This window comes from Lutra lutra, chromosome 7 (genome assembly GCF_902655055.1).
Source record: "Lutra lutra chromosome 7, mLutLut1.2, whole genome shotgun sequence".
NCBI lineage: Eukaryota > Metazoa > Chordata > Mammalia > Carnivora > Mustelidae > Lutra > Lutra lutra.
Window position 1 is genome coordinate 28,488,898 of NC_062284.1, and position 26,912 is coordinate 28,515,809.

Below are 26,912 nucleotides of genomic sequence, written 5' to 3' on the forward strand. Positions count from 1 at the left end.
CATATATATATATGCATATATATATATATATATATATACACATATATATTGCATGGAGCCCAGTGTGTGGCTTGAACTCATGACCATGAGATCAAGAGTTGGATGCTTAACTGACTGAGCCACCCAGATGCCCCACACGGTAATATATTATATATTAGGTATTCATTAATGTATTTTTATAGTTATTACTATACTTTTATATAGAAATATACAAGTTGTTACCAGAAAATTTCTATATTATAATTCTATGTCAGAATTAAAATGATTTATAGCCTCCTTGTTATAGTAATGCACAATTCTGAATCACCAGCAAGCTTTACACAGTTGACCTTTGAACAACATGGGGATTAGGGGTGCCAACCCCATGTACAGTTGAAAATCCAAATACAACTTTCGATTCCCCCAAAGCTTAACTACTAAGAGTCTTCTGTTGATTGGAAGACTTATGATAACATAAACAGTTGATTAACATATATTTTGTATGTTACATGTATTATATACTATATCCCTATAATGAAATAAGCTAAAGAGAAGACCATGTTATTTAAAAAATCATAAGGAAAAGAAAATACACTTATGGTACCATGTGTTTATTTAAAAAGTCCACATGTAAGTGTACCCATGCATTTCAATCCCATGTTGTTAAAGTATCAATTGGACTTTCATATGCTTTCCATATTGGTGTTTGGCATCCTTTTGTTCCTACTTGAAGGACTCACTTTAGAATTTCTTTTTGAAAATTTTTAAAGATTTTTTTTAAAAGTAATCTCTACACTCAATGTGGGGCTCAAACTCACAACCCCAAGATCAAAAGTTGCCATGCTATATGGACTAAGCCAGCTAGGCATCTCTGGCTTTAGAATTTCTTGTAAGGCAAGTCTAGTGGTGATCATTCCCTTAAGTTTTATTTATCTGGGAAATCTTTTTCTTCTTCATTTCTGAAGGATAGTTTTAATGGGCATAGTTTTCTTGGTTGGCCGTTTTATCTTTTAGTATTTTTTATATCATTCTAACCCTTTTGACCTGTAGGGTTTCTGGTGAGAAATCATTGATTTTATCAGGGTTCCCTTGTACATGACAAGTCATTTTCCTCTTGCTGTTTTCAAAATTCTATGTCTCTGACTTATGACAAGTTGGTTATGTTTCTTTGTGTGGATTTCTTTGGGTTCATTATAGTTGGGAGTTTGTGGGACTTCTTGAATCTGGATATCCACTTCCTTCCCCAGACTGAGAAATTTTTAGCTATTATTTCTTTAAATAAGCTTTCTGCCCCATTCTCTCACTTTTTGGGAGTACCATAATGTGTATATTGGTCTACCTGATGGTACTGAATGTATCCCTTAGGCTTTCTTCATTCATTTTCATTCTCTTTCCTTTTTGTTCCTGTGATAGCATGATTTCAGATGACTTGTCTTTGAGTTCACTCATTCTTTCTTCTATTTGATCAAGCCTGCTCTTGAACTCCTGTACCTAATTACCTAATTTTTCAGCTCAATTATTGTATTCTTCAGCTTTAAAACTGGTTTTTAAAAAAATTTTCTCTTTATTTTTATTTTTTTCATGCATCATTTTATTGAGCTCATTGAACACCTTTATGGTAACTGTTTTGAATTCTTTGTCAGTTAATTCATACACCTCTTTCTTTAAGATTGGTGTCTGGAGATTTATCTTGTTCCTTTGTATGTGCCATGTTTCCCTGTTTCTTTGTGTGTCTTATACCTTTGTTTTGGGATCTGCACATTTGAAAAAAAAAAGGGGGGGGGACTTCTTCTAGACTTTACATCCTGACTTTGTAAAAAGGAAGACACCAATCATCTTGGCTAGGAAATCTGGGGGCTTCTGAAACCTTTTTGTGGATTATGAGACAATTTCTCAATTAGAGAGTTTTGTTGGTTTATTTTAGTTTCGTTTTCAGGACATCATAATCTCTTGCTCCCTCTGGTGTCTGTCTGCAACACTTTAAGTTCTCTGGTTCTCAGCAGCAAGCTGCCCTGCTCTCTTGTTAACACTAGGCATTCAAAGTATGCCAGCTCTCTGTCAGTGTCTTGAGTCAGGTGAGACAGGTTTAAGACCCTTGGGCACCACCCCCAAAAGCCAGAATGCCACTACTCCTCTCTACCCTCTAAAGGAGAACCCATGAACTGGGGTATTTTCTGCTAGTGCTGAGCTGTGGAGGTTCAGGAGAAGGGGAGAACACAAGTAAAATGAAACAGTTCTTACTCATTTCAGTGTGGCCATTCTTGGCTTTGAGATTGGCTGGGGGTACTGCAACATATTAACTGTCTTGTGGAATTCTCATAATGGTATTTTGGTCCATATACTGTTAGGTTGGTGTCTCTGTGGGGTAATGAGGGCTGGGACTTCCTGTTCTGCCATCTTGCTCTTTTTGCTGGTGTTTTTTTTTTTTTTTTTTTAAGATTTTATTTATTTATTTGACAGAGAGAGATCACAAGCAGGCAGAGAGGCAGGCAGAGAGAGAGGAGGAAGCAGGCTCCCTGCTGAGCAGAGAGCCCGATGCGGGACTCGATCCCAGGACTCCGAGATCATGACCTGAGCCGAAGGCAGCGGCTTAACCCACTGAGCCACCCAGGCGCCCCTTTGCTGGTGTTTTTATTGCCTTCCAGTGTTCATGTCTGGTCTCCTCAAGGAGACATTTTGAAGCTAGAGACTCATGTTCTGTGCACTGGAAAGATTTAGGCACAGAAAAAAAGGTGCTTAACCATGCTTCTAGAATGACAGAAGTAATCTGCTTTAACATATTTAAAAACTCTCATGCTTCTTGGAAAATAATAAATGTATGTGAGACTTTATCCTAGATCATGTCTATCTCAATGTACTGTTTTTACAGGGCTCCAGATAAATTCCCCAAGAACTTATCCCAAAAATCCTACTTTGAATCTCTACTGCAAGGTATACTTTACAGTGCCACCTGTGCTAATTTATCTTCTGTAAAAATCATAACTCAGAATTGTAGAATTTCTACCCTTCCTCTGGGCATATTGAAATCTAATTTCTTCCCAAAACCTTTCTAATGCTCCAAGTTAGAATTCATTCACTAAATATTTAAGGAGCATCTCTTATGCGCTAGGTACTCTTCTAGGTTGCTTAGGCTCTGTAGCTCTCATTATGTGACAAAACTTCTTACAGCTATTTATGTGTGCACGTTCTTCCTCTCTTAACTGTAGGCTTCTGGAGTGAAGGAAATGTGTCCAATTTATCTCTGCAACCCTGGCATCTGTACAGTGCTTTGCACATAATCTATATGAAATACAGGAATGCTAAAACAAAGTCTAAGCAGCTAGACAAAAAAAAAAAAAAATTCTAAACCATCTCAGTTTGTTAAAGAACCAAAACAGGCTGAAGTGCCTCATTATTGGGTATCTTATAAATCTTATAAATCCCACCAGATCTCAATTAATTAGCTTCTTTTACGCTTCCTTCTCATCCTTCTGGAAAACGTGTTGATGACTATTTTCTATCCATTACTTACAGGGTACTGCAAATTAATGGCCCATATTTTTGTTACATTAGTATCAAACCAATTATCAGGAAAAATGGAAATGTATTTAAGTGATTTCAAGAAACGTAAAAATCACCATCCCTAGCCATCTCTACCCCCTGTCTCTCCAAATTAGGAAACACAACCTCTTCTCCCAAGTGTTACCAACTGAGTCATAGCAGTACTAGAATTGACAGCTACAGATTAAGAAACCTAAAAGGAACCGTAAAAACCAGGAAGTGCCACGTATAAGGAAAGGAGGAATAAAATGTGTTTGCCAAACATGTCGTAGGATTACAGCTCTGAACTGAGCAAAATAAACACAGAATGTGCTGAAATCCATTGGTTGGGAGATTAAAAGCTATTCTGAGTGTCAAGAAACTATGAGGTCACAAGCAAGGAAATACTACTAGGAAACTAGGGCTTTCAAAGTAGAGGGGGAGAATGGAGCCACTTACAAGCTTCTGGCACATGGTAGACATTTAGTAAATGATAGCTATTATGAAGAGCTAAGGTCTAGCTCAAATGTCCCTCCCTTTGTGGTGGTCAGGCTACAAAAGCCCTCCTCTGTGCTCCCACTGTAGTTTGTACAGGCTGCCATGACAGTGTTTACTGTTCCCACTCCTAAAATGGGGTTTGCCAGGTGATGGGGATTATAGTCCATGCTTCTCTGGAAGTGGAAATAGTAAGCACTTAAATTTTTTTTAACAGTATTTTTAAAAAAGATTTTATTTGAGGGAGCGTGAGAGCAGGAAAAAGAGAAAGGGAGAGCATGTGGGCACAGACATCAGCAGTGGAGGGTGTGGGGTGGGGAGGGCAGAGGGAGCAGAGGCCCTGAGGAGCAGGGAACCTGTTGTAGGGCTCAATCCTGGGACTCCAGGATTATGACCTGAGCCAAAGGCAGACACTTAACTGACTGAGCCACCCAGGCACCCCAGTAAGCACTTAATTATTAAGTATGAAAATAATAAACAACCTTTCTATGATATCTCCTAATAAGAATAAGTTTTGAACAGAAAAGTCTGAAGAGCTAGAATAGAAGATCCTGTCTGTAAATCTTCTTACTCATCTCTTCACATTTCAAAGGCCGTCTTTTTTGTTACCTGTCCTGTTCAAAGTATGTGCTTTGAATGTCTCTTCTTCCATTACAATATAGAATAAGTTTCACAGAATAAATTCTTCCAGATGATGCAGCATGGAACATAGTGTTTTTTTTTTTTAATTTTCACATCTTATTTTAAAATAATTTTAAACTAAGAGATATGGTTCAAAAACAGTAGAGTTCTCTTCGCTCAGTACCTCCTACTGTTAACAAATTACAAAACCATACTCTAATTAAAGCATTACATCTGTAGATGTAAATGAATTTCCCAGTTTTCCCACTAATGTCCTCTTCCTGGTATAGGATCCCACATTTCATTTACTTGTCAGTACCTCTTCCAATCTGTGACAGTTCTCTATTCTTTGTCTTCCGTGACATTGACCCTTTTGAAAAGTAGCAGTTATTGTACAGAATGTCTCTCAGTTTGGGTTTGAGAGACATAGGTTTGACTCTCAGCTCTGTGACTTTCTTTCTCTGTAGTGTTGGGCAAGCCACTTTCTCTGGGACTCAAGTTTCCTTGTTGGTAAAAGGGATAATAATACTGACTTTGTGTTTAAGAAAATTAGATGAGGCAATATATATTAAAATGTCTGGAATATAAGGCCATACAACAAATGCTAAGTCTTTTCTCCTTGTCCCTGCCTTTCAACTATTTTGAGTAGAATTTTGTGCCAAATGTCTTATCCGTATTTCAATGCTTTCTTTTACAGATAGAACCAAATAAAATTTGCCCTCAAGTGATGACACAGTATCACCATGATAAATAGCCACTGCTGTACTGTGTAAAACAGTTCTAGGTTTGTGACTTTGTTCTCTCTTTCTGGCGACCCCTCTCATCTTAGTACGCCTGCCTGGAAGGGCCTCCTCATTCCCTTTCTGATTCTCAGCTTGAGATGCATGGGGATCCACTTCTTCTCTCACATAGTCATCAATGATATACTAAATCTACTAAGTGTCAGGCACTGTGTTAGGATCCTGGAGAGGATGATAAGTTATCTTCTATCCTTGTTGATTTTATGGTTAATGGGGAGACAGACAATTAAACAGTTAATTCAATGTGATGAATTCTATGAACAATTTAATGCCTAGGAGCACATAAAAAAATTCGTAACCTGGACCTGGGGAGAGTCAGGTTAGGGAATGCTTCATGACGAAGGTGCTATTATGTTTCAGTTAAGGTCTGTAGAATGTACAGAAATGAACCAGAAGGGAGAAAGAAAGATTGCAAAAGGCAAGTAGTTTAGAAAGAGGTATTAGAAGTATGTGCTGAGTAAAAGTAATCGGTTCTGAAAAATAAATCTCTTGTGTTGTAAACTTGTAGCTTAAGAGAGATTTTGTGCCAATACCTCAGGGGCTCAGAAACTTCACCAGGAAACTTCTGGCCCCAGGGCTGTGTTCTGGAGGCTGCAGTTGACAGACTTAAACCTTTGGATATTACACTGAGCTTACCTCTTTCAACATCTGTGAACTGAAGTAAAATTTAAGGCCATAACTGGTTGCTTGTTCCCATTTCAAAAGTATAACAGGTTAGCCCCTTTTTGCCAGAGGAGTTTCTTGCTTCAAAAAAACAGATATCAAGGGCCATCAAAAAGTCCTTATAAACCACTCTTTTAACTGAGTTGGCAAGAGAAGTTTTGAGGCTTTCCTAAGCTTTCTTACCTCCTACAGCACTCATTCCTGTGGGCTCAGAGGTTTGGCTTGGAGTCCAGCTGACTCTGAAGCCCCAGTCTAACCATGTAAATCTGTGAACTTGGCAAGTGTTACAAGTATATTATCTGTTAAATATTGGAACTTAGGAGAATCCAATAAGAGATTTCCAAACCAAGAGGTTTCTTTGCCAGTCCGTAATTTACTCTCCCCATCATCTTCACTCTTTTTCATCTGGAGGGTAAATAAGCTAAATTCTTTGAGTTTTCTCCACAGGGAATATTTCTCAAAACTTAACTGCTTCTAACTTAAAGCAGTAATATTACATACCGTCAACTGGTGTATCAGGAGGTCCATTAAGAAGGTAATCTTGTTACTAAACAGAACATCCATGCAATTTTCTGAGCAGTTATTGCAGGTGAGGTTGTAAACGTTGATTGCATTGCAGAGAGACCTAATAGAAGGAGAGAAACACCATTTGTAAAACTTGAGCAGCTCTTCTATACACAGTTTAAAATACGTAAAATGAATGGTACAAAAGCAACAGGCACAAGATGGAAATCATTCGGAAAAAAAAAAAAAAAAGCAGCCAAATATTAGGTACAAGGCCCATCAGCTAGATATAAAGGCTTATAATTTTTTATCCAAGGCCAGGTGTTTGTTGGTTTGTTAGTTGTCTCTTACTAATTTCTTAGTTACACAGCAGATAATGGAAATATATTTAATAGTCTATCTGATCATGTCTTTTTTAATTTAAAATTTACTTAGTTAACATATAGGGCAGTACAGGTTTCTGGAGTAGAATTCAGTGATTCATCACTTACATACAACACTCAGTGCTCATCACAACAAGTGCCCTCTTTTTTAAGAAAGATTTTATTTTAAAAAGATTTTATTCATTTACTTGAGAGAGAGATAGTGAGAGACAGCACGAATGCGGAGGAGAGGGAGAAGCAGGCTCCCCACTGAGCAAGGAGCCCAATAAGGGGGTCGATCCCAGGACCCTGAGATTATGACCTGAGCCAAAGTCAGATGCCTAACTGACTGAGCCATCCAGGTACCCCCACTATTTTTTTTTTTAAAGATTTATTTATTTGAGAGAGAGAGAGACAGAGCACAAGTGTATACGGGTTGGGGGGGGGATGGGGGAGAAGGAAAGGAGGAGAAAGAATTTCCAGTATATTCCCTGCTGAGGGAGGAGCCTGACATGTGACTTAATCCCATGACCCTAAGATCATGACCGGAGTTGAAATCAAGAGTCAGGTGTTCAAACAACTGAGCCACCCAGGCACTCCACAAGTGCCCTCTTTATCACACATGGCCCATCTAGCCCATGCCCACCTCCCTCCCTCCATCAACCCTCAGTTTGTTCTCTAAGTTAAGAGTCTCTTATGGTTTGTTTCCTCTCTCTCCTTTCCCCCCCTTCCCATATGTTCATCTGTTTTCTTTCTTAAATTCCACATATGAGTGAGATCATATGGTATTTGTCTTTCTCTGACTCATTTCACTTTATGTAATATACTCTGGCTCCATCCATGTTGTTGCAAATGGTAATAAGAGTTCATTCTTTTTGATTGCTGTGTGATATTCCATTGTGTGTGTGTGTGTGTGTGTGTGATATTCCACACACACACATCTTCTTTATCCATTCATCAGTTGATAATGTCTTAATAATCTAAGGATTAGATACCTATCACCCAGGAACTCTGGACCTGGAACTTTGAATAATACATAAAACAAAGGTCTGTCAAAGCTCCTCTTCTCAGATCTCCTGGTCCCAGATCAAGGCAGATGATGGAGAAGGGAGAATACATGAGGAGAAACTAGAGGCTTTCTCTCTAAGAACTGCAGAGTTCTGGGGAGTGAGTACCCCGCCTGCTTATAGACTGTATGGATATGGATTCAGAGCACCTCAACACGAGAAAACCTAGAGAGTATGACAGTCTAAGGTCAAACTGTTCAAATTAATGTTTTCCTCTTAGGCGATAAAACCAATTTACATATACCATCATTCAAAGAAACTTTTGGAGCCACAAACTCAATGGACACTCTTCTGGGTACTTTGAAAACTGTGTTTAAAACTAACATTGCCTGAGTGATCAATGTGGATTCTGGCCTGTCTAAATAAATCTCCTGCTTAAGTCCCAAGTACAAATGTTTTAACATAGTCTATTAGAACAAATCCTATAGGACAATGATCCTACTGGATCAGAAGCATCAATATCACCTGAGAATTTCTTAGAAATGCAAATTCTCAGGCCCCACCCCAGACCTGCTAAATAGAAACTCCGAGGGTAGAGTCCAGCACTGCGTGCTTTAACAAATTCTGCAGGTAATTCAGATTCACCTTCTAGTCAGAGATCCCCAGCTCTAGAATAGAGGCTCTATAGTTTGAGCATTGTAATCTTTAAAAATATATTCTTGCCTGAGTTCCTCCCCTGAAGATGCCAGCTGGGTGACTTTCAGACATCTGCGTGTTTCAAAAGATATATGGGAGCAATTCTGATGTGTGTATAAAGTTAAGAACTGAAGAACCAACATGTGAGTATTCATTCACCTAACAAATATCTAAGTGCCTATGATTTTCCAGGCATTGTTAGCTGAACAAAACAGCCAACCTCTCTTTCCTCATTTGGAAGAGAGAGAGTGAGAAAGCTCCTGTTGTACTTCTGATCATCTGTTTGTCTGATTTGGTTGGATCTTGCTTCATATAATTGATAGGTTCCTGAACTCTAGGCATAAGAGTATAATTGTTAAGAGCAGCAACCCTAGAGTAAAATACATCTAGGTCAGAATCCCAGTTCTGCCATTTGAGATTTTAGGAAGCTACATCTTAGCACTGGTAAATCAGTAAATTAACCTCTAAGTATTAGTAAATTGGTAAGTTAACATCTTTGTATCCATTTTCTCACATATAAAACCAAGATAGTAATACACAGACTTCACACAGGCATCATGAATAGTAAATGAGACAATACATGTAAAGTACTTAGGAAAATGCCTGGCACATGGTTAAATATAAGTGATAGGCTTTATTTGGGTTACTAATCTTATTATTTTTGTTATGAATAAGGCACAAATGGAATGTTAATAAACTGAGTCAAATTAAAGCACGATATAAAAGCTATTATTTCCAAGATCATGAAGCACATTGTTTCTCAAATGTTTTCCTGGTACACTGGCATGAATGAGAAAAGGACTCTAGGCTGCACGGCAGCAGGTGGAGACTCAACTCTGTCCGGCTTCACTCAATCCCTGAGGCCTGTACAGAAAAACCTTGGCCCGTACTAAACTCATTTATGATAAATTGTTTGGAGGCTCTACTTGGTAAGTACTTCACAAGTGGAAATTGGCACCATTTCACTTATCAGATAATATATTTAGATGTTGCTAAAGAGTGCTTTTCCGGGTGCCTGGGTGGCTCAGTGGGTTAAACCTCTGCCTTTGGCTCAGGTCATGATCTCAGGGTCCTGGGATCAAGTCCCGCATCGGGCTCTCTGCTAGGTAAGGAGCCTGCTTCCTCCTCCCCCCGCCCCTCTCTCTCTGCCTGCCTCTCTGCCTACTTGTGATCTCTCTCCGTCAAATAAATAAAAAATCTTAAAAAAAAAATAGCTTCCACACTCAACATGGGGGTTGAACTCATGACCCTGCAATCAAGAGTCACATGCTCTACTGACTGAGCCAGGAAGGTGTCACCTTATAAAAATAATTTTTAAAGTAATTGTAATAAATTTGGGAAAGACAAGGACAAAGAAATAGTAGAAAACTATCAAGAAGCAATTTGGGGGCATCTAGGTGGCTCAGTGGGTTAAGCCTCTGCCTTCGGCTCAGGTCATGTTCTCGGGGTCCTGGAATCAAGCCCCACATCAGGCTCTCTGCTCAGCAGGAAGCCTGCTTCTCTCCCTTCCCCCACTCCCCACCTGCCTCGCTGCCTACTTGCAATCTCTCTCTCTCTGTCAAATAAGTAAATAAAATCTTAAAAAAAAAAAAAAGGAAGAAGCAATTTGGTATTTGTACTTCTGGTCTTTGTTCCCCTTACTCACATAAATGTACATTTATTTAACAAATACATAATGAATATTTCTCCAAGACATTTAATATTCTGTAATAATGGTCTGTAGGTTTTTTTGTTTGTTTGTTTTTTAAAGCAGCAGAATGCTTTCCTACTCAGAAGATTAAAAGCTTACAAAATTTGGGGGTACCTGCCTGGCTCAGTCAGAGGACCATGAGACTCTTGATCTCAGGGTCGTGAATTCGAGCCCCTCATTAGGTGTAGAGATTACTTAAATAAAAATAAACTAAAAAAACAAAAACAAAAACAAAAAAACCCCAAAACTTACAAAATCCTAGATGCTTAAACCAGAGAACTGATAAAACCAGAGTTGCTCTGACTGAAGCAGAAGTGTAGAAGCCAGGGTCCTACTCTGTCTTCTCTTCTCAAAAAGCCTTGAAAGTTTCTTCAGTTCCCATGAAGTGCGGTAAAAGCTACTGAGCTCTGGGGCACCTGGGTGGCTCAGTGGGTTAAAGCCTCTGCCTTCAGCTTAGGTTATGATCCCAGGGTCCTGGGATGGAGCCCTGCATCGGGCTCTCTGCTCAGCAGGGAGTCTGCTTCCCTTCCTCTCTCTCTGCCTGCCTTTCTGCCTACTTGTGATCTCTATCAAATAAATAAATAAAATCTTAAAAAAAACACCAAAAACTACTGAGCTCTGATGTAATATAATTTAGCTTTTTAGCTTTCTGACTAGGAATGACAACCATAGTACAGTATGCACAAGAAAGGGTATATGGTGAAAACCATCTCCCTCTTTCTTATGTCCTTCAGCCACCCAATTTCCCACCTTAGAAATTACCATGGTGGGGCACCTGGGTGGCTCAGTGGGTTAAAGCCTCTGCCTTCGGCTCAGGTCATGGTCCCAGTGTCCTGGGATTGAGCCCCACATCGGGCTCTCTGCTCTGCAGGGAGCCTGCTTCCACCTCTCTATCTGTCTGCCTCTCTGCCTACTTGTGATCTCTGTCTGTCAAATAAATAAATAAAATCTTAAAAAAAAAAAAGAAATTACCATGGTTACTAGCTTACATATTCCTCCAGGCATAATCTATGCATAGTGAAGATCATTATTCTAAATACACACAGTGGGACTGTGCTACTTTATTTGATTTCCTAATCTCTGATCTGTACTGGTTCTGTGGTTTCCTGGGTGTGAGACACAGCTGTGTAATGTTATTACATTATTTCCTTTCCAACTTGTACTGACCTCAGAGGAGTAGTGCCCCCAGTAGATATGTTTGGTATTGTTCTGGACTCAACCCAGAGGCCTACAATGGCTTCCAAAAATTTTGTAAGCATCTAGTATTTTTTTTTTTTTTTGTAAGCATCTAGTATTTTAAATTCCTTTTCTGAGAAATACTGCACAATTTTAAAAGGATGAACAGTGTTATACTAAGGATATAACATTTTTTCCCACAATTAATCCCTTACTATTTCTGTTTTCAACTTTCAATGTTACAAATAATGCTGTTTTAATAGTCTTTTAGTTACAAGTCACAGGAAGAAAGCTCTGGTTGACTTAAACAGAAAGGAAATCAACTTATAGGCTATTGGGTATATTGTAAGATTTAGAAAACACACAGGCACTAAAGTTACATGGCCAGGACCAATACCCAATTCATACGTTACTATATAGATCTGATGAAAAATACCAGTGGGCCCCATATGCCACAGCTTGAACTTACACTGTGAGTTTGGACGCCAGATGCAGCTGTCTCTAATTGTCAAAAGAAGAGAGGTTAGGATCTTCTTAACTTCTCTACCCTTACTTTAAAAAAAATGTATATATTTATAAATATATATTATTTTTAATATATTTATATATAATATATAAATATTAAATATTTATAAATATGTATTTTTTATTATTATTATTTTACCCTTCCTTTCTACTCCTTACTTACCAGCTTCAGAGTGGAAGACTGGAATAGGAATACTGGGTTGTGAAGCTTAGGTCTCATGACTATATCTTAGACACAATGAAAACTGGGAAGCAATTCTCAGGTACTACAAGGGAGGGCCACCTTATATGCTTGGGAACTCAGCAGACATAGGATATGCTCATGGCACAACTTGTGCTCATTATAGCTATACCAAAAATATTATTCTAGTTCCTTGGGATAAATTTCCAGTAATAATAATTTGGGTAAAAAGATAAGAACATTTTAAAGATTTTTGACTGACAACTGACAAAATTGCTCATCAGAAAAAAAAATATTTTAAACTGATTTATCCTCCCAGAAAAAGTTTCTCCATGCTTTTACCAAAACTGGATAATCTCATTAAAAAATCTTTACCAATTTGACAGCTAAAAATAATATTCTTAAAGATTGCATTTCTTTTATTACTAGTATGATTAAAGACCTTTATATGTTCTTATTGGCCATGTGTATTTATATTTTCTTGAATTATCACTGTGTACCTTTTACCCATTTTTCTATTGGGGGAGGTTTGTGTTTTTCTTACTGACTTATAAGGCTCTTTACCAACAATAAAGATGTTAACCTTTGATCACTGTATGTTGAAAATAAATATTCCAATTTTCTGTTTATCTGAACTTAGTTTTGTCATAAAGGATGTTTTCATTTTTATTGGATGAAATCTGTCAAACTTTCCTTTAGTGTATCTGAGTTTTGTGTCAGACTTAAAAGGATTTTCCACTTCACGATTTTAAAAGTATTCTTTTAAATTTACTTTTGGTACTTCCATAGATTTCACATTTAAACTCATGACATAAAATTGATTGTGGGATAAGGTATAAGGGAGGGATTTGTTAGATTATTTTCAAAATGAAGTTGCCATCCATACTCATCTTTTTGTTAATTATTCTTATCCTCTAAACATTTTTTACTGGAGGCTTTTATCTTTTTCTTAATGATTTAGAAGGGTTCTCTCATAAATATAGCAAAGGGTTAATTCATATTGTTAGTATTTTTTCCAGTTTATCCACTGCCTTTCATTTTGTTGTTTTTTTTTAAATGTATTGAAGTGAAACAATTTTATGTAGTTTAATGATTTTTTTCTTTGTGGTTTTTTCTTCCCTTCCCTTGATTGTTTAATAAGTTTTTCCTCACTATGAGATGTATCCAGCCCTTTGTGTTTATTTTTTCCTGAATTATCACTGTGTGTAGTAATTTTAGGGTTTTGTAATTCACTAGCAAATCATTTGGAATTTATTTTGGGATATGGTGAGAGCCAGAAGCTAAATTTACCATCCCCCCTCCTTTAATAGGTTATTGAAAAATTCACCTTTTCTCTACTGGCTTGAAATGGTATCTTTATCATAACTAAATACAGGACATATTCCCTGGTTTCCTACTCTAATTGATAATTTTGTCAGGCATTATGCCATATTATATGGTTTTGAGTATTGTAGCTTTATAGTAGGATTAATATATAAAATTATAGATCCCTAAAGACTTAAACAAATGAGGGTATTACATTTAGAATGACATATGGAATCTTACAGCTTTATAATTGTATCTTATTTTTTGCTTTTGTTTTGATCTATAAATTTTATAACCTTGATTTTTAATTTCTTTTTTTTATGTTTTATTCAAGAAACACAACTTGTCTATAGTCATTTGTAGAATATCATAGAGCAAACCCATACATATCATAAAACATGCCCATAAAAAACACGAGGTATAAGATTTTGTCCTAATGCTTTCTGTACTTTAAAGAAAATGCATTTCCTGGTAAAGTGTGGAATGTGCACTTATATAATCTTTTGCTCACAAAACTTCCCCCAAGAAACTTCTACAAAGAAACTACTTTTTGATGAGAAAAAAGGCGGGGGGAACAAAAAATCTCAAGGTCAGGAAAAACTTGTCCACTCAGTAAAACTTGTTTGAAAGACAACCTCTATTTGAAAAGCACCTGTCTTGGAAAGATCACTTCTTTGAACCCAGCCTGGGTGGTCTGCTCAAGGAGCTTTCCCTGAAATTTAAAACTCAAATGACTAGAAGCACTTTTAAACATCAAACAGAAAGCCCCAGATTTTAAAAGTATCTTCTGAGAAGACATTAAAATCTTACTGTCCATTCTGTCAAAAGTATACTGTGGCTGGGCTGAGATAAGGGCTTTGTGTCCCAAAAGATCATGACTACATGAATGAATCTTACGTCAGTAAGTCTTCTCACTGAAGACCTTGCCTCTGAGAAACAGAGGACAGAAAAGGAATCACAAAACTGGGTATTTCGGCAATAAGTACAGTAACATATTTAGATACAAAAAGGACAGTGGTAGAAAACAAGTGTAGTACAACGCAGACATTAAGATTAGTACTTATATATGATGAAATAGTTAAACAGAAAAGCCCCAGGTGGTTGTAGCCTAAGAGGATTTGATAATATAACTTAGGAAGTACATAGTTTACTTTATATCTTTATGCAGTTTGCAGTGGTTAAGACTTTCGGAAAATACTGTTCACCAAAATCCACCGTCTTACACCTATGTCAAGACAGCAGACATTTAAAAACAACGGCCACGGGCATTTTAAAACTGGAGCCCCAGCACATATTGTAACTTACCAAATTCCTTTGGTTTGCATTAAGCATTTAATAAATGATAAGTAATTACATACAAAGGGGAGAGTGAATGACTACGTTCCTGCGCAAAATTCTGTGCCAAGTAGGCACAGCAAGTCCCAGAGTCCCATCAAGAGAGCTGCAAAGAGCAACTTGGAATTTTCATCAATTACTCTTCTACCCTGATGTAGATAAGTGTGGCAAAGTGACAGATCCTCAGAAAACACAGAGGATGGTTAGCAAATGACACAGAATTAGCCTGACGCAGGGCCTGATCTCACAACCCTTAGATCATGACCTAAGCCGAACCCAAGAGTTGGACGTTTAACTGACTGAGCCACCCAGGTGCCCCTAAAGTAATTTATTTCGATAGTATTAAAAAGAGCTATATCTGAAACTAGGGAGATCCAACTGCAGGTAGAATTCTAATGCCCTGGGGCACATGGGTGGCTCACTGGGTTACTGCCTCTGCCTTCCGCTCAAGTCATGATCCCAGAGTCCTGGGATCGAGCCCCACATTGGGCTCTCTGCTCAGTGGGGAGCCTGCCTCCCCCTCTCTCTACCTGCCTCTCTGCCTACTTGTGATCTCCGTATGTCAAATAAATAAATAAAGTCTTAAAAAAAAAAAAAAGAATTCTAATGCCTTAACTGGACTCACCAAGTGAGTGGCTGCCCACAGAATGAAGCCTGTGACCTATGTCTGGCCTTGCACAGAGTGGCCCACCTGAGAACCGCACATGCCAATTCTTGAGGCAGAAAACAGAGACTCCTGTTGAACCACTGAGAACTCTACTCCATTACACGATTACTCTAAGTTCCTTCTGGATGAGGTCTTTTTTTTTTTTTTTTATTAAAGATATTTATTTATTTATTTATTTGAGAGAGAGAGAGAGAGACAGAGACAGAGACAGATAGCAGGAGAGAGCACAAGTGGTGGGAAGAAGGAGAAGCAGGCTCCCTGTTGAGCAGGGAGCCCGATGCAGGGCTTGATCCCAGGACCCCAGGATCATGGCCTAAGCCAAAGGCATACGCTTCACCAACTGAGCCACCCCAGCACCCCTCTTCTGGATAAGGTCCTTGCCTGATTCCTCCTCTTTGGAGCCATCACAGTATATGATACCGAGTTGGCTGAGCACAGAGATATCTAATGAAGGGACAACTATCTTTGTTGTTTCAAGCAGAATATATAAGAATATACAACTATGGAATATATTAACACATTAGTTACCTACACTTTCTACTATTCTATTTTTAAAACAGTCACCAGAATGAGTAGAAGTAGGAATCATGCACCTACTTAAAGTTAAAATATCTTATGAATGTATAGTGATATTTCAAATTCAAAATCAAGATTAAGGGATTTTTTCTCCTTTAATCTCTTCTATATAATAGCTCTCTATCTTTTCTTTGGCACTGAAAATCTTGGCCCTCATAGGTATCAAGGATGACAGAAATAGAATATCCGTTAAGTACTCATTTGTATTATGCTACAACACACAAGAGTTTCAGAAACACAAAATTAATAGTACCACCACTAATTATAATTACTAAAAACAGTTAAAATATATTTTGGCATATGCCATATGCATTCCTCACCTCCAATGAGGTTATATTAGTTATACTATCAGAATATCAGCTACACTATGGTCATTTCCTAACATACTCTCCCTCTTAATTTATTTTCTTTCAGTAGTATTTATTGCCATGACCCACTCTGCCTGACCCAGTGATGGGCATAAAGGAAATGGTAAAAGTCAGTCTCTACCTGGAGGGAGCACCTAGTCTCCTGGGGAAGCCACAAAAGGCAAAGAAGTTTCCTGCTGAGGGACAGTCCTGCAGATGGCCACAAGATGGAGGTCAGGGAAAGCTTCCTGAAGATGGCGGCCTTGGGTCTAACCAGACCCTGGGAGCCCTGAAAGGTCATGTGTGTCTGGGTCCACTTGCAGGACAGAGGCTGATGGGAGGTCCTATGTGAAGCAGTACCACATAATCCGTTTAAGAACCATGAGGCGGTGCCCACCAACTTTTTTCAAGGTGTTGATCCTGGAAGAGGCATCAGGCAGGCAAAGTGAACTCCATTCCCCATGTGATGACCGATGTTTGTATGGATTATTCAATTTTGACATTCTTGTGACCACAGAATAGGTGAACTTGTGACAGAATTTGGGAAGGCTTTTTTTGCAGTGGATAAGGGGACATGTGGATCAGCGTGAGCCATGGATGAAGAGGAAATGTGGCACTGTGAAGACTAGTCTAAACTCATACTGCCCTTTTTTGCTCTTGCTCCATCTGTCTGATGCCACAACATGTGGGATGGGCGGGGCTAGTGAGGGAGCCAACATTCAGGAACAACAAATCTCAGCTCAAGATGGGGGTTCTTCGAGGGATGTTAATAATGCTGTTGACCAAATGATCTTCACTGTGGAGATACATATGATATAGGCTCTACACTTCAGTTTGCATTAAAACTCAATGTAATCATCACAAAGGATTACTGCACTGCTTATCACAGTCTACCACATATTTTGATAAAACCAAAATTAATTTTTTAAAATATTTTATTTATTTATTTGACAGACAGAGATCACAAGTAGGCAGAAAGGCAGGCAGAGGGAGAGGAAGGGAAGCAGGCTCCTGGCTGAGCAGAGAGCCCGATGCGGGGCTCGATCTCAGGACCCTGGGATCATGACCTGAGTTGAAGGCAGAGGCTTTAACCCACTGAGCCACCTAGGTGGCCCCCAAAATTATTTTGAAATTAAACTATTTTCCTTATTAAAATGATGCCCAGAGCAAGGAGTAAGAAACCTTCAACTAGATGTGTTACTGCAAGGGTTTCTTTTTTTAATTGGTCAATTTGGTACAATAAGAATTGGCAATTTAATTATTCCACGGAGACATATTCTAATTTTAGATGGGAAAATCATACATATCTTAAGTACCCACCTAATTAAACTTTCTTGGTTTCCTAAAATTAACCTCCCACTGAGAAGGTGTTATGTTTCAAAGATTAGAATAATACATTTAAAAATGTAGGGTGGGCATCAAATTAAAACATTAATTCTAAAGTCTAGGGCTAACTCTGTCTTGTCTAGTAACAAGACAGTTACCATTAGCCAGTCTTCAGATATGTTCGTAAGAAGGATCTGGTTATGTAATTTTAAATTCACAATTAAACATGTGGGCCCTGGAGAAGACCCCAGGTGGTTTGCAGTGTTAAACAGCAGATTAAAGTCTAAAAAACTAATTTCTTTACTTTAATCTTATTAGTGGTACAACAGCTGTCAACTGTAACCATCTCTGTGCAGCCTTTGAGACACAAACAAAATGCCTCAATATGTCAAATGGAGAAGAGTATTTATCAATCACTATGGCTAATTTGCAAAACAATTTTTTACCTTTATTGTCTTAGGGAAAGTTATTTACTTTTAGTAAACCTTGATCTAAAAATAGATATTTAGAATTATACTAAGAATCCTGCTTAGAAATAAGGAGTTGTTTATTAATAATGGGCTGTCTTCCAGATTTCACTTATAGTGGCAAATACCATCTTTTTTTTTTTTTTAAGATTTTATTTATTTATTTGACAGAGAGAGATCACAAGTAGGCAGAGAGGCAGGCAGAGAGAGAGAGAGAGAGGGAAACAGGCTCCCCGCTGAGCAGAGAGCCTGATGCGGGGCTCGATCCCAGGACCCTGAGATCATGATCTGAGCCGAAAGCAGCAGCTTAACCCACTGAGCCACTCAGGCACCCGCAAATACCATCTTATTAACACTTCCTGAGGGCTATCATGTAGTGGACACATGTGGTTTCCAACTTCGGAATATCTGTATCAGTTACTGATGCCAAGTAAACACTATGAAAAAATTACTCCATGTGTGCCACCTGATTTAAGTTGTGAAAAGGGTGTTTAAGGAAACAACGAAATGTTAGGTTTCTTTTTTCAACTTCATTGCTAGATCTTTCCTGAGCATTTACTCTTATACATATATATTGCTTTAACTGGTTTTGGTTTCTGTTTCCCAATTTCTGTTAGATCAGTTCCTCTTGTCCCTCTTTGACTCCTAGTTGGGAAAAATGATTCTGCAAGCATTTCCTATACCTACACCAACAAACCACCACCAAAAATCCTAAATTAAAAATCCCGAACCTATCAAACAACATCTCCCCTACCAAAAGCCAAAAGCTAAACAACAAACATGTAACAATAACAACAAAAAAACCTCCAGCAACTCACAGGAATAATGACAGTAATTTTTTCTAAGATATCAATGAAACGGTGCTTTATTTTTATTAAAATAGTGAAAGCTAAGTGTTCACATAGCAGAAACTATAAGGCAATAAGGTATAGAAAAATGGACACCAGACGAGGATGCTCAGTTCTGGCTGCCCATTTGATGATTGATGATAAATCATTTAGTCTTTTTTTTTTTTTAAAGATTTTATTTATTTATTTGACAGAGAGAGATCACAAGTAGACAGAGAGGCAGGCAGTGGGGGGGGGAAACAGACTCCCCACTGAGCAGAGAGCCCGATGCGGGCCTCGATCCCAGGACCCTGAGATCATGACCTGAGACGAAGGCAGTGGCTCAACCCACTGAGCCACCCAGGCGCCCTCATTTAGTCTTTTAAAGCCTCAGTTTCTTCATGTATACAAGTGATAATATTGGTGAAGATATGCCAAAGACTGTTAAATAAGTTTAATATATTTATGAAGCAGCTTTACTGCTCTTGTATTTCTGAAAATGCCAAGTGTTTTGCAGGGGGTTCAGAGCACTCCTTTCCAAAAGTTCTTCCTCTCTCATTCACCTTCTGGCCATGTGGCTAAACCAAGTGCCAAGTACCTGGCAATAAAAGTGTGTTAAATGACTGAATTCCTCTTTGTGTTTGGTAAGATAGTAGCAGCAATTAATAGATGAGTGAATAAAACTGATTATGACATTTTTCTCCCCCAAATGTGAAAGAAATAAGGAATAAATACATTTTACTCTTCACAGAATTGCTATTTGCCCAATTTGCTCATACCTAGATACTTCTGATATTGTTCTAATGACATTAGGACATTTGTGGTCCAATAATACCAAATGTTTACAGCTCCCTGAGCATATCCTATTATTTCAGGCCTCCATGATCTTGCACATGCTGTGCTCTCCGCTCACTTAGGAGGATTTGTTAATTTGGCAAACTCTGAATCTTTTTTAAAACTGAGTTCACATGTTATGACCTTCAGGTAAGACTCTGTGCCCTCCTCTGGCAGTTAATTACTCTAACCTTTGCGCTAATTTCTGTACTTAGTGCATACTTCTATAGTTTTACTTAGCACACTGTACTAAATTACATCTTTCCCTGTTCAGCTCACCCCCTAACAAGTGAGCCTCCCGAGGATATGGACAATGTCTTATTTATTTCCACAACTCTATTGCCCAGCACATAGTTCACAATTGGGATTGTATAAATTCTTTAGGTGAAATGTAGAAATGTGTAATGACATTCGGTTTTGAAAACAACTGGGAACACAGGTATCTAATGGGTGTTTAACGTCATTTAATGACCCAAAGGATGTCACATACCTTGCAGTGGGCAGGACAATCCTGCATTCTGCCCCAAATGCCACTGGTGTCCTGTGCTAAAGCATGGCAATTCACAAAGTCCCTTTACACATATTAGCATTTCATCTTCACAGTGACCCTGTGAGATATGCATCTTTCCCTCATTTCCCAGATGAAAAATACTACAGCTAGTAAGGTTTTAAGAGACAGGTCTCACACCAAGTACTGGCAAAGCTGGTATCTGAATCCTAATGCCCTTACACCAAGTCCCAGTTGACTTTAATGTTAGTGCATTATATTCCCTCTTTTCTAATTCGACATACAGGTATTTCTGGCTTGAGTTCCAAAACAAACCAAGTGGGAAGGTGACTACGTTTACAGAAATAAATTTTCGCCTCAGATACATTACATGTTAGACTGTGGTAGTATTTGTAAAATATGCTATTATCTTCATCCTCAGTAGGTGTTTTTCAAGAATTCAAGCCCCAGAATGTGGCAAGAGAGTTACAAAGTTAGGAAAGTGCTACATAATTTATCATTCTGAAAGTGCTGAAGCCTGTTTTCAACAAGACTGCTGTGTTACACTGTCTAGAACACCAAAGGACTTGACTATAACTCCCAACTGATTGTTTAATGCCTTGACACTTTGCCCATAGAAATTCATTGTTGACTTGAAGAAAATTAATAAGAAAATTGGATTCACTTAATAGAAATTAACTTTACAATCATCTTTGCTAGAATACATCAATTTGAAAGGTGAGAGATTTGTATTTCCCTTAACTCAAATGCCAGTGCAGAGAACTATCCATATGCATCTTGATTGTCAATAAAGCAATTGACCTGAATCAATAGCTAGACTTGGTGAAAATAATTCAGCAGAAGGTAATAGTGTAAAGAAAACAGAGCCTCAGATAAGTTGTGAGTACTATCCCAGGAGTGATTTAACAATGATAGTCTAAAGATTTTCTTGAGTAGCTAGGTAACCAAAAATGTTTGACAAAACATTACTTGAGAGCTTTCTACCTAGGAAGCAAAAGCCTTAATGTAGACTGGACTATGAAAACAAAATTTTGAAACTGCTAATTTTATTAGAAAATGTGAATCCAGCATCTACAGATGCAATTTTGGTAAAATCACCATCCCCTCCAGAATGAAGTCTTACATTTCTTAGTGGATGAGAGAAAGAGAGAGAGAGGAATAAGAGACGATGCAATGCTCCGAAGCTTGCATCACGTGTTTGAGTATGCCATGCTCTGGGGTAGATGTCGAATAATATGGAGATACTGCTTGGTTTCCCCTGAGGGAAACAAAACTGCAATCCCAAAAAAGGTTGCCCTGAAAAGATACAAGCCAGTGCTTTTATTCCTTCTGTTACATACTATAAAATGACTTAACTAATGGAGAACAAATTGTCTCTCTCTCCTAGCAATTGAAACTGTGCCCTTAAAGGCATATTATTCTGTTCTTAAAAGTGTACTGAAGCTTTATCTTGGAGCACAGGACTAACGTTCTAAGCTGCATCACACTGCCAGGACTTGAGCAGGGGAGGGATAGCTGCTCTTGCAATCTTCTCACCTTCTGAACACTGCAGCCTCACCATCTCAACTGGCAACTGGTTTCCAATTTCAGAAAATAACTGGTGAAATGATTGAGTTTCTCAAGAACAAAGTTATTTTTATTAAAAAGTTGGAATATGGCCCATTATGATCCAGTTTGAGAGAGCAGGGTCTAAAGAAATAGATATTTCAGTTGTTTATAAATATAAGACAATGTTACTGGGATTCAAACGAAGTCCTAATTATCAAGTTAATGCTGAGGTAACCAATCAGGGACCCAAGGGTCACCAAGAAAGTTAACACTTAAGAGCCATAAAAAAAAATATATGAGCAGTACTGTTATTTGTTCTTAAAGAACGATACATAATACATTCTCTTATCTTTTGAAGATAAGATTCTAAAGATAAGCTCCCTACTCTAGAGTATATTACTTAAGTGTGTTTGCCTTAGAAACCAGGGATAATAGCAAATTTAATCTACATTATTTTCTACACAGATTCTCCAAATTAGGGTTAGTAGAGAAAAGGGAAGTCCAGCCTGCAGAAACATTTAATGTTCACAACAAACTATACCCTAGAGAACCTGCAGAGCATGCTTTCTCTCTATTTCTACTTTATACTGTGGCCATTCATTCATTCATTCTTGATATGAAAGCATTTAGAAAAACAAAGGAGGTCACAAGGAAGGTTCTATAACATAGTCAAGAATTTTCAAGCCAATCAAGAGTTTAAGAAATCTTTAATATTGGGGTGACTGGGTGGCTCAGTCAGTTAAGTATCTCTTGATTTCGGCTCAGGTCATGATCTCAGGGTCCTGGGATCCAGCCCTGCGTCAGGCTCCTCACTCAGCTAGGAGTCTGCTGGAGGGTTCTCTCTCTCACTCTCCCGCTGCCCCTCCTCCCAAGCTTGGGTGCGAGCACACACTCTCTCTCCCAAATAAATAAATAATCTTGAAAAAACCTTTATCATTTTTATTTAAAAGTATTAGGCTCTTTCAGTTTGAAGGGACAGAAATTCAGTAAGAATATTTCAAGTAAAAAGAGGCATTTGCTATAAGGTTACTGGGAACTTCCCACGAATCCAGGAGAATATGAACTCCTAGACCTCAGGAGGGCAGGAACAATGCCAGCTCTGTAGACTGGACCCGCTCTCATTTCCATCTCCCGTCTCTCTCCTGAAACAGTTCTGTTCTCCCTTTTTCCCAAATGGCCTTTTGTTGGCCCTGCTAAACTGAGAGCCCTGTAATGGCCATCCCAGAAGTTACTCTACATGATTTTTCAAATTCAAATACACCAGAAAAAAATGAGTTGGAGCTGTACAACTTTCCAACTGCAAACTCCTGAGAGAAGCCTGACTGGCTCAGTTTAACTTTCTGGGTTGAGTTTTAAGTCTGATATTGTTGGCTGGTCTATAGATTGGCTGCTGAATCCAAATGTCCACTTTTGGTTTAACCAGGTATGGCCATTGAGGGAGGCATCGCATGGCATAAGATGAGCTGCTAAGAAGAGGCCTGGGTGCAATGTTTAGAACAGGTGGTATTCACAACACCCAGAAAAACAAGGAGACAAAAAATATGAAATGAATGTGACAAACCAGCAAGAGAGATGAAAGGATAATAAGGAGGGAAACTCATGGTGAAAACTGGATGAACAGGGTCTGGACTGTGTTGCAAATTTGAAGAGAAAGGCAAAGATGTAACAAATTTAACAAAATAAAACAACTACCCACCCCCACCAAAATGTAAAGTAAATAAGCCCCCAAAAGAACAGACAAGTGAGTCAAGAGACAAGAATAAGAAGTAAGCTATAGCACACACGAGGGGAGGCATCTCAGGAAACTACGTTTACAGATACTGGATATTTAGCAAAACAGTCCTTTTATGACGAGTTTGTGTATACCACCAGAGTGCCAGCCGTGCAAAGGTACACAGCAGGCTACTACTACTGATATTTAAAGTTTAATCCATCTCACTTTCTATGACCCTAAGTTCCCTGTGGACAGGGTCTATTTTGAATGGCCCCTAGATGTGGCAATTCCGTTTCCATGTCCACACATGCATACAATGCTCCTAAGGGGACTGCCAAGAAAATAGTTTTTCTCCTGGTTATTAGGATTGGAAGCCCTAGATCATTCACCTGCTTCTAGAATGCAAAGGGGTATCTCTTTTCCATTATAAGATGAACTCCACCGGTCTCTATGCTGTATCACAAGACCAAGAAAGGGAACAGAAGCCTTTAGGGACAAAACCTCAGTAATCATGGGAAAGCAATTCTGAACGTTCTCTTTGCCATTTGGAATGAATAAACATGCTTTCGAAAGGGATATCGTGGCTCTTTCAGGTTGCAGTCATGCTCCAAATATGATTGCTGCCAACCCTCATTCTGGTAGTGGGCCATAGGCATGGCTGCTAGTGACTGTGAGGAGTGAGCAAGGTAATACAGGTGGAAGAGTGTCTGGCACGGAGGACACACTCGGTAATGTTAATTAAGGTCTGTCTCCTCACCAACACAAAGGATCCAGTAAATGCAATACTGCCAAGTGGGTTTCATTTTATTTTACACTTAGGAGAACAAATTTGTGATATCTTATAAATGATCTTCCTAGGAAGCAAAACTCCACCTCATATCCTTCTAAATTCATTCCCTTTTATTATTATATTCAGTGATACTGTTTTACCTGAGAAAGACTGGTTTATTAGAGGAAAAGCTCTATACTATGAAGAAGCAAAAAAGCAACTTAATTTGTTTGATCTGAATACGTAGGTAAACTTCATAAAAAACACAGCAGTCCGAAGGATCTGTTTTTCAACAGAGATTAAAATGGGGACAATCTTATATATACTGACATGCCCTGGTTCTAAAACTGTGATAAGGTTGACCAAGAATTCAGTTCTAGCATTCCCATTAGGCTTTTTGAATAAGTAGCAGTACAGATACTTGACATAATTACAAGTACACAGAAATTTAAAGACAGAATTAAGAAAACTTCCTAAAGTCTAGCTAACAGAGTGGTCAATATCAAGAGGACCCTATTTGGCTAAGTCCACAGAGTCAAGTATTTAATGCGGTGAGTTCTTTTACTGCTTTATTTCCATGTATGGGGAAAAGAATTTATTCACATATCCAAATGATATTTATTAAGATGCCATGATGATTTATAATAAATAGTAATAATGTTTTTATAATAATAAAAAGTAATATATTTACTATGGTTTCCAGTCCCAGGAAATTACAGTCTGACTGTACAGAGATGGGGAGATGACAGTACAACAGATGGAATACTTGGCAAGACAGCACATTAATAAGATGGTAAATGGAACTACTTCCTAATATTTGGGGCATCAGCGATTTAGACAAAGACGCAGGTGTTCTACAGATCAACTTTAGGTCTGGCACAAAGTTTAAGAAAAAGACACTAAACTAGAGGTCAAGTCAGAATCCAAAAAGGATCTTGACAGGTGAGGCTAAAATTGACCAGGATGAAGACTGGGCTGAAGACAAAAAAAAACAAATGCCCAAGTAAAATGAGTAGATTATAGCTCTTTAGAAGCCAAAGTGACACGGAGTGAGGGACTTAAAGCTCAGTAATTAAGTAGGGTCATGCAAAGTCCACCTCATAACAACTAAAACAAAACCCACCAATACGAGTTAAGTGCTTTTGTGGTACACGTACTTTGAATTCTCACAACAGCTAACAAGTCCTACACGACACAGTAGTGTTACTGCTTAACCGAGGCTCTGTGAGAACACACAACTTGGCCCAAGGTCATATAACTAATAAGTGAAAAGCAGAGAATCTAAGCTCAGATGTGACTCCAGAGCCTGTGTATTTTCTTCTATGCTATACAGTCTGCATTGGTTCGTATTGATGAGACTACTTTTCTATAAAAAATATTGCGTCCAGAGGGACAACGAAGGAAGATAAGCAAGGCTGACAGAGAAGAAATGGCGGCCTGGTGAGTACTCCAATTGAAAACCTAGAGTGGCTTGGTGAGTTAACCATTTGGCCCCTTTGTTGTCTATGAGTATCAAGAACTAAGGATACCAAGTAAGTAAAGGCAACCTGGAAAGATTTAGCCCAGTGATTGCTTTTCACGGCCCAAAAGGTCTGCAGGTGACCATCTATTGCTGCCTGAAAGGGTCTGGAGATGTGGAGTGCCATCCAGTGCCAACTCTCCCTTTTAGTATCATTGCCGCTCTGTAAATACACGATAAAAACACAACACAAAGCTTTGGCCACAGCTTCTGGTCACAAGAGATCTATCTTCTTATTTACATCACGCGGGGCATTCTCTATGCCCAAAGAAAATGACAGACCAACATTTATTTTCAAATATTAAAAGCTATGTTAAACAACTGTTATTAGCCTAAACCAAAGAAAAGAATATTTATTCATTCTTTTGTACTTGTCTTCTGCAATTTAAGTTAGCAGTACATTAATAGGAGGCTTCTCCAAAGTATATACCACATGAAATGAAAATCACCTTGTTTCAGGCTGATCTTTCTTGTCACCAAAAACAATTTTATTGGAGCACATTTGTTAAGAAGGTTGATTTTGGAATATCACATCTTAATAAAGTCCTCTAAAGAATTCAAGGATTCAAGCAGTTATACGGGCTTTTCTGGTTCTAACAAAGGCAAAACAACCCACCAATGATTTCAGAAAGGTTTCACAAATTTAAATTTTCAGAAGTGGGTATAATTCTCAATTTTGCATTTTAAAAAAATCTGCTGGAAGCAAATATTCACTCCCAGTAAGTTACCCAGCAAGAATTATAGGGAAACTGCTGAGGTACTACATAGAACGAAAAGGGAACGAGGCAGGGTGGTGAGAAAGGAGAAGCAGGGAGCTGGTCTCTCCACTGCCAGAGCTCAGGGCTACAGGGCTGCAGGGGCAGTGAAATGCTAGGTCTCTAGTCACAGGTGAGCCATACGGTAACTGTCTAGATGATCCACATGGTAAATATTCCACGATACTGACTGAGAC

General features: G+C 38.4%; 1 protein-coding gene across 1 annotated transcript in view; it reads right to left on the bottom strand.

Annotated features, from left to right (window-relative positions):
* Nucleotides 1–26,912, bottom strand: part of SCAPER (S-phase cyclin A associated protein in the ER) — a 478,259-nt gene that overhangs the window by 121,957 nt on the left and 329,390 nt on the right. The window contains 1 exon segment of the mRNA XM_047736200.1: nucleotides 6,579–6,702. Coding sequence (XP_047592156.1) covers nucleotides 6,579–6,702 — 124 coding nt within the window.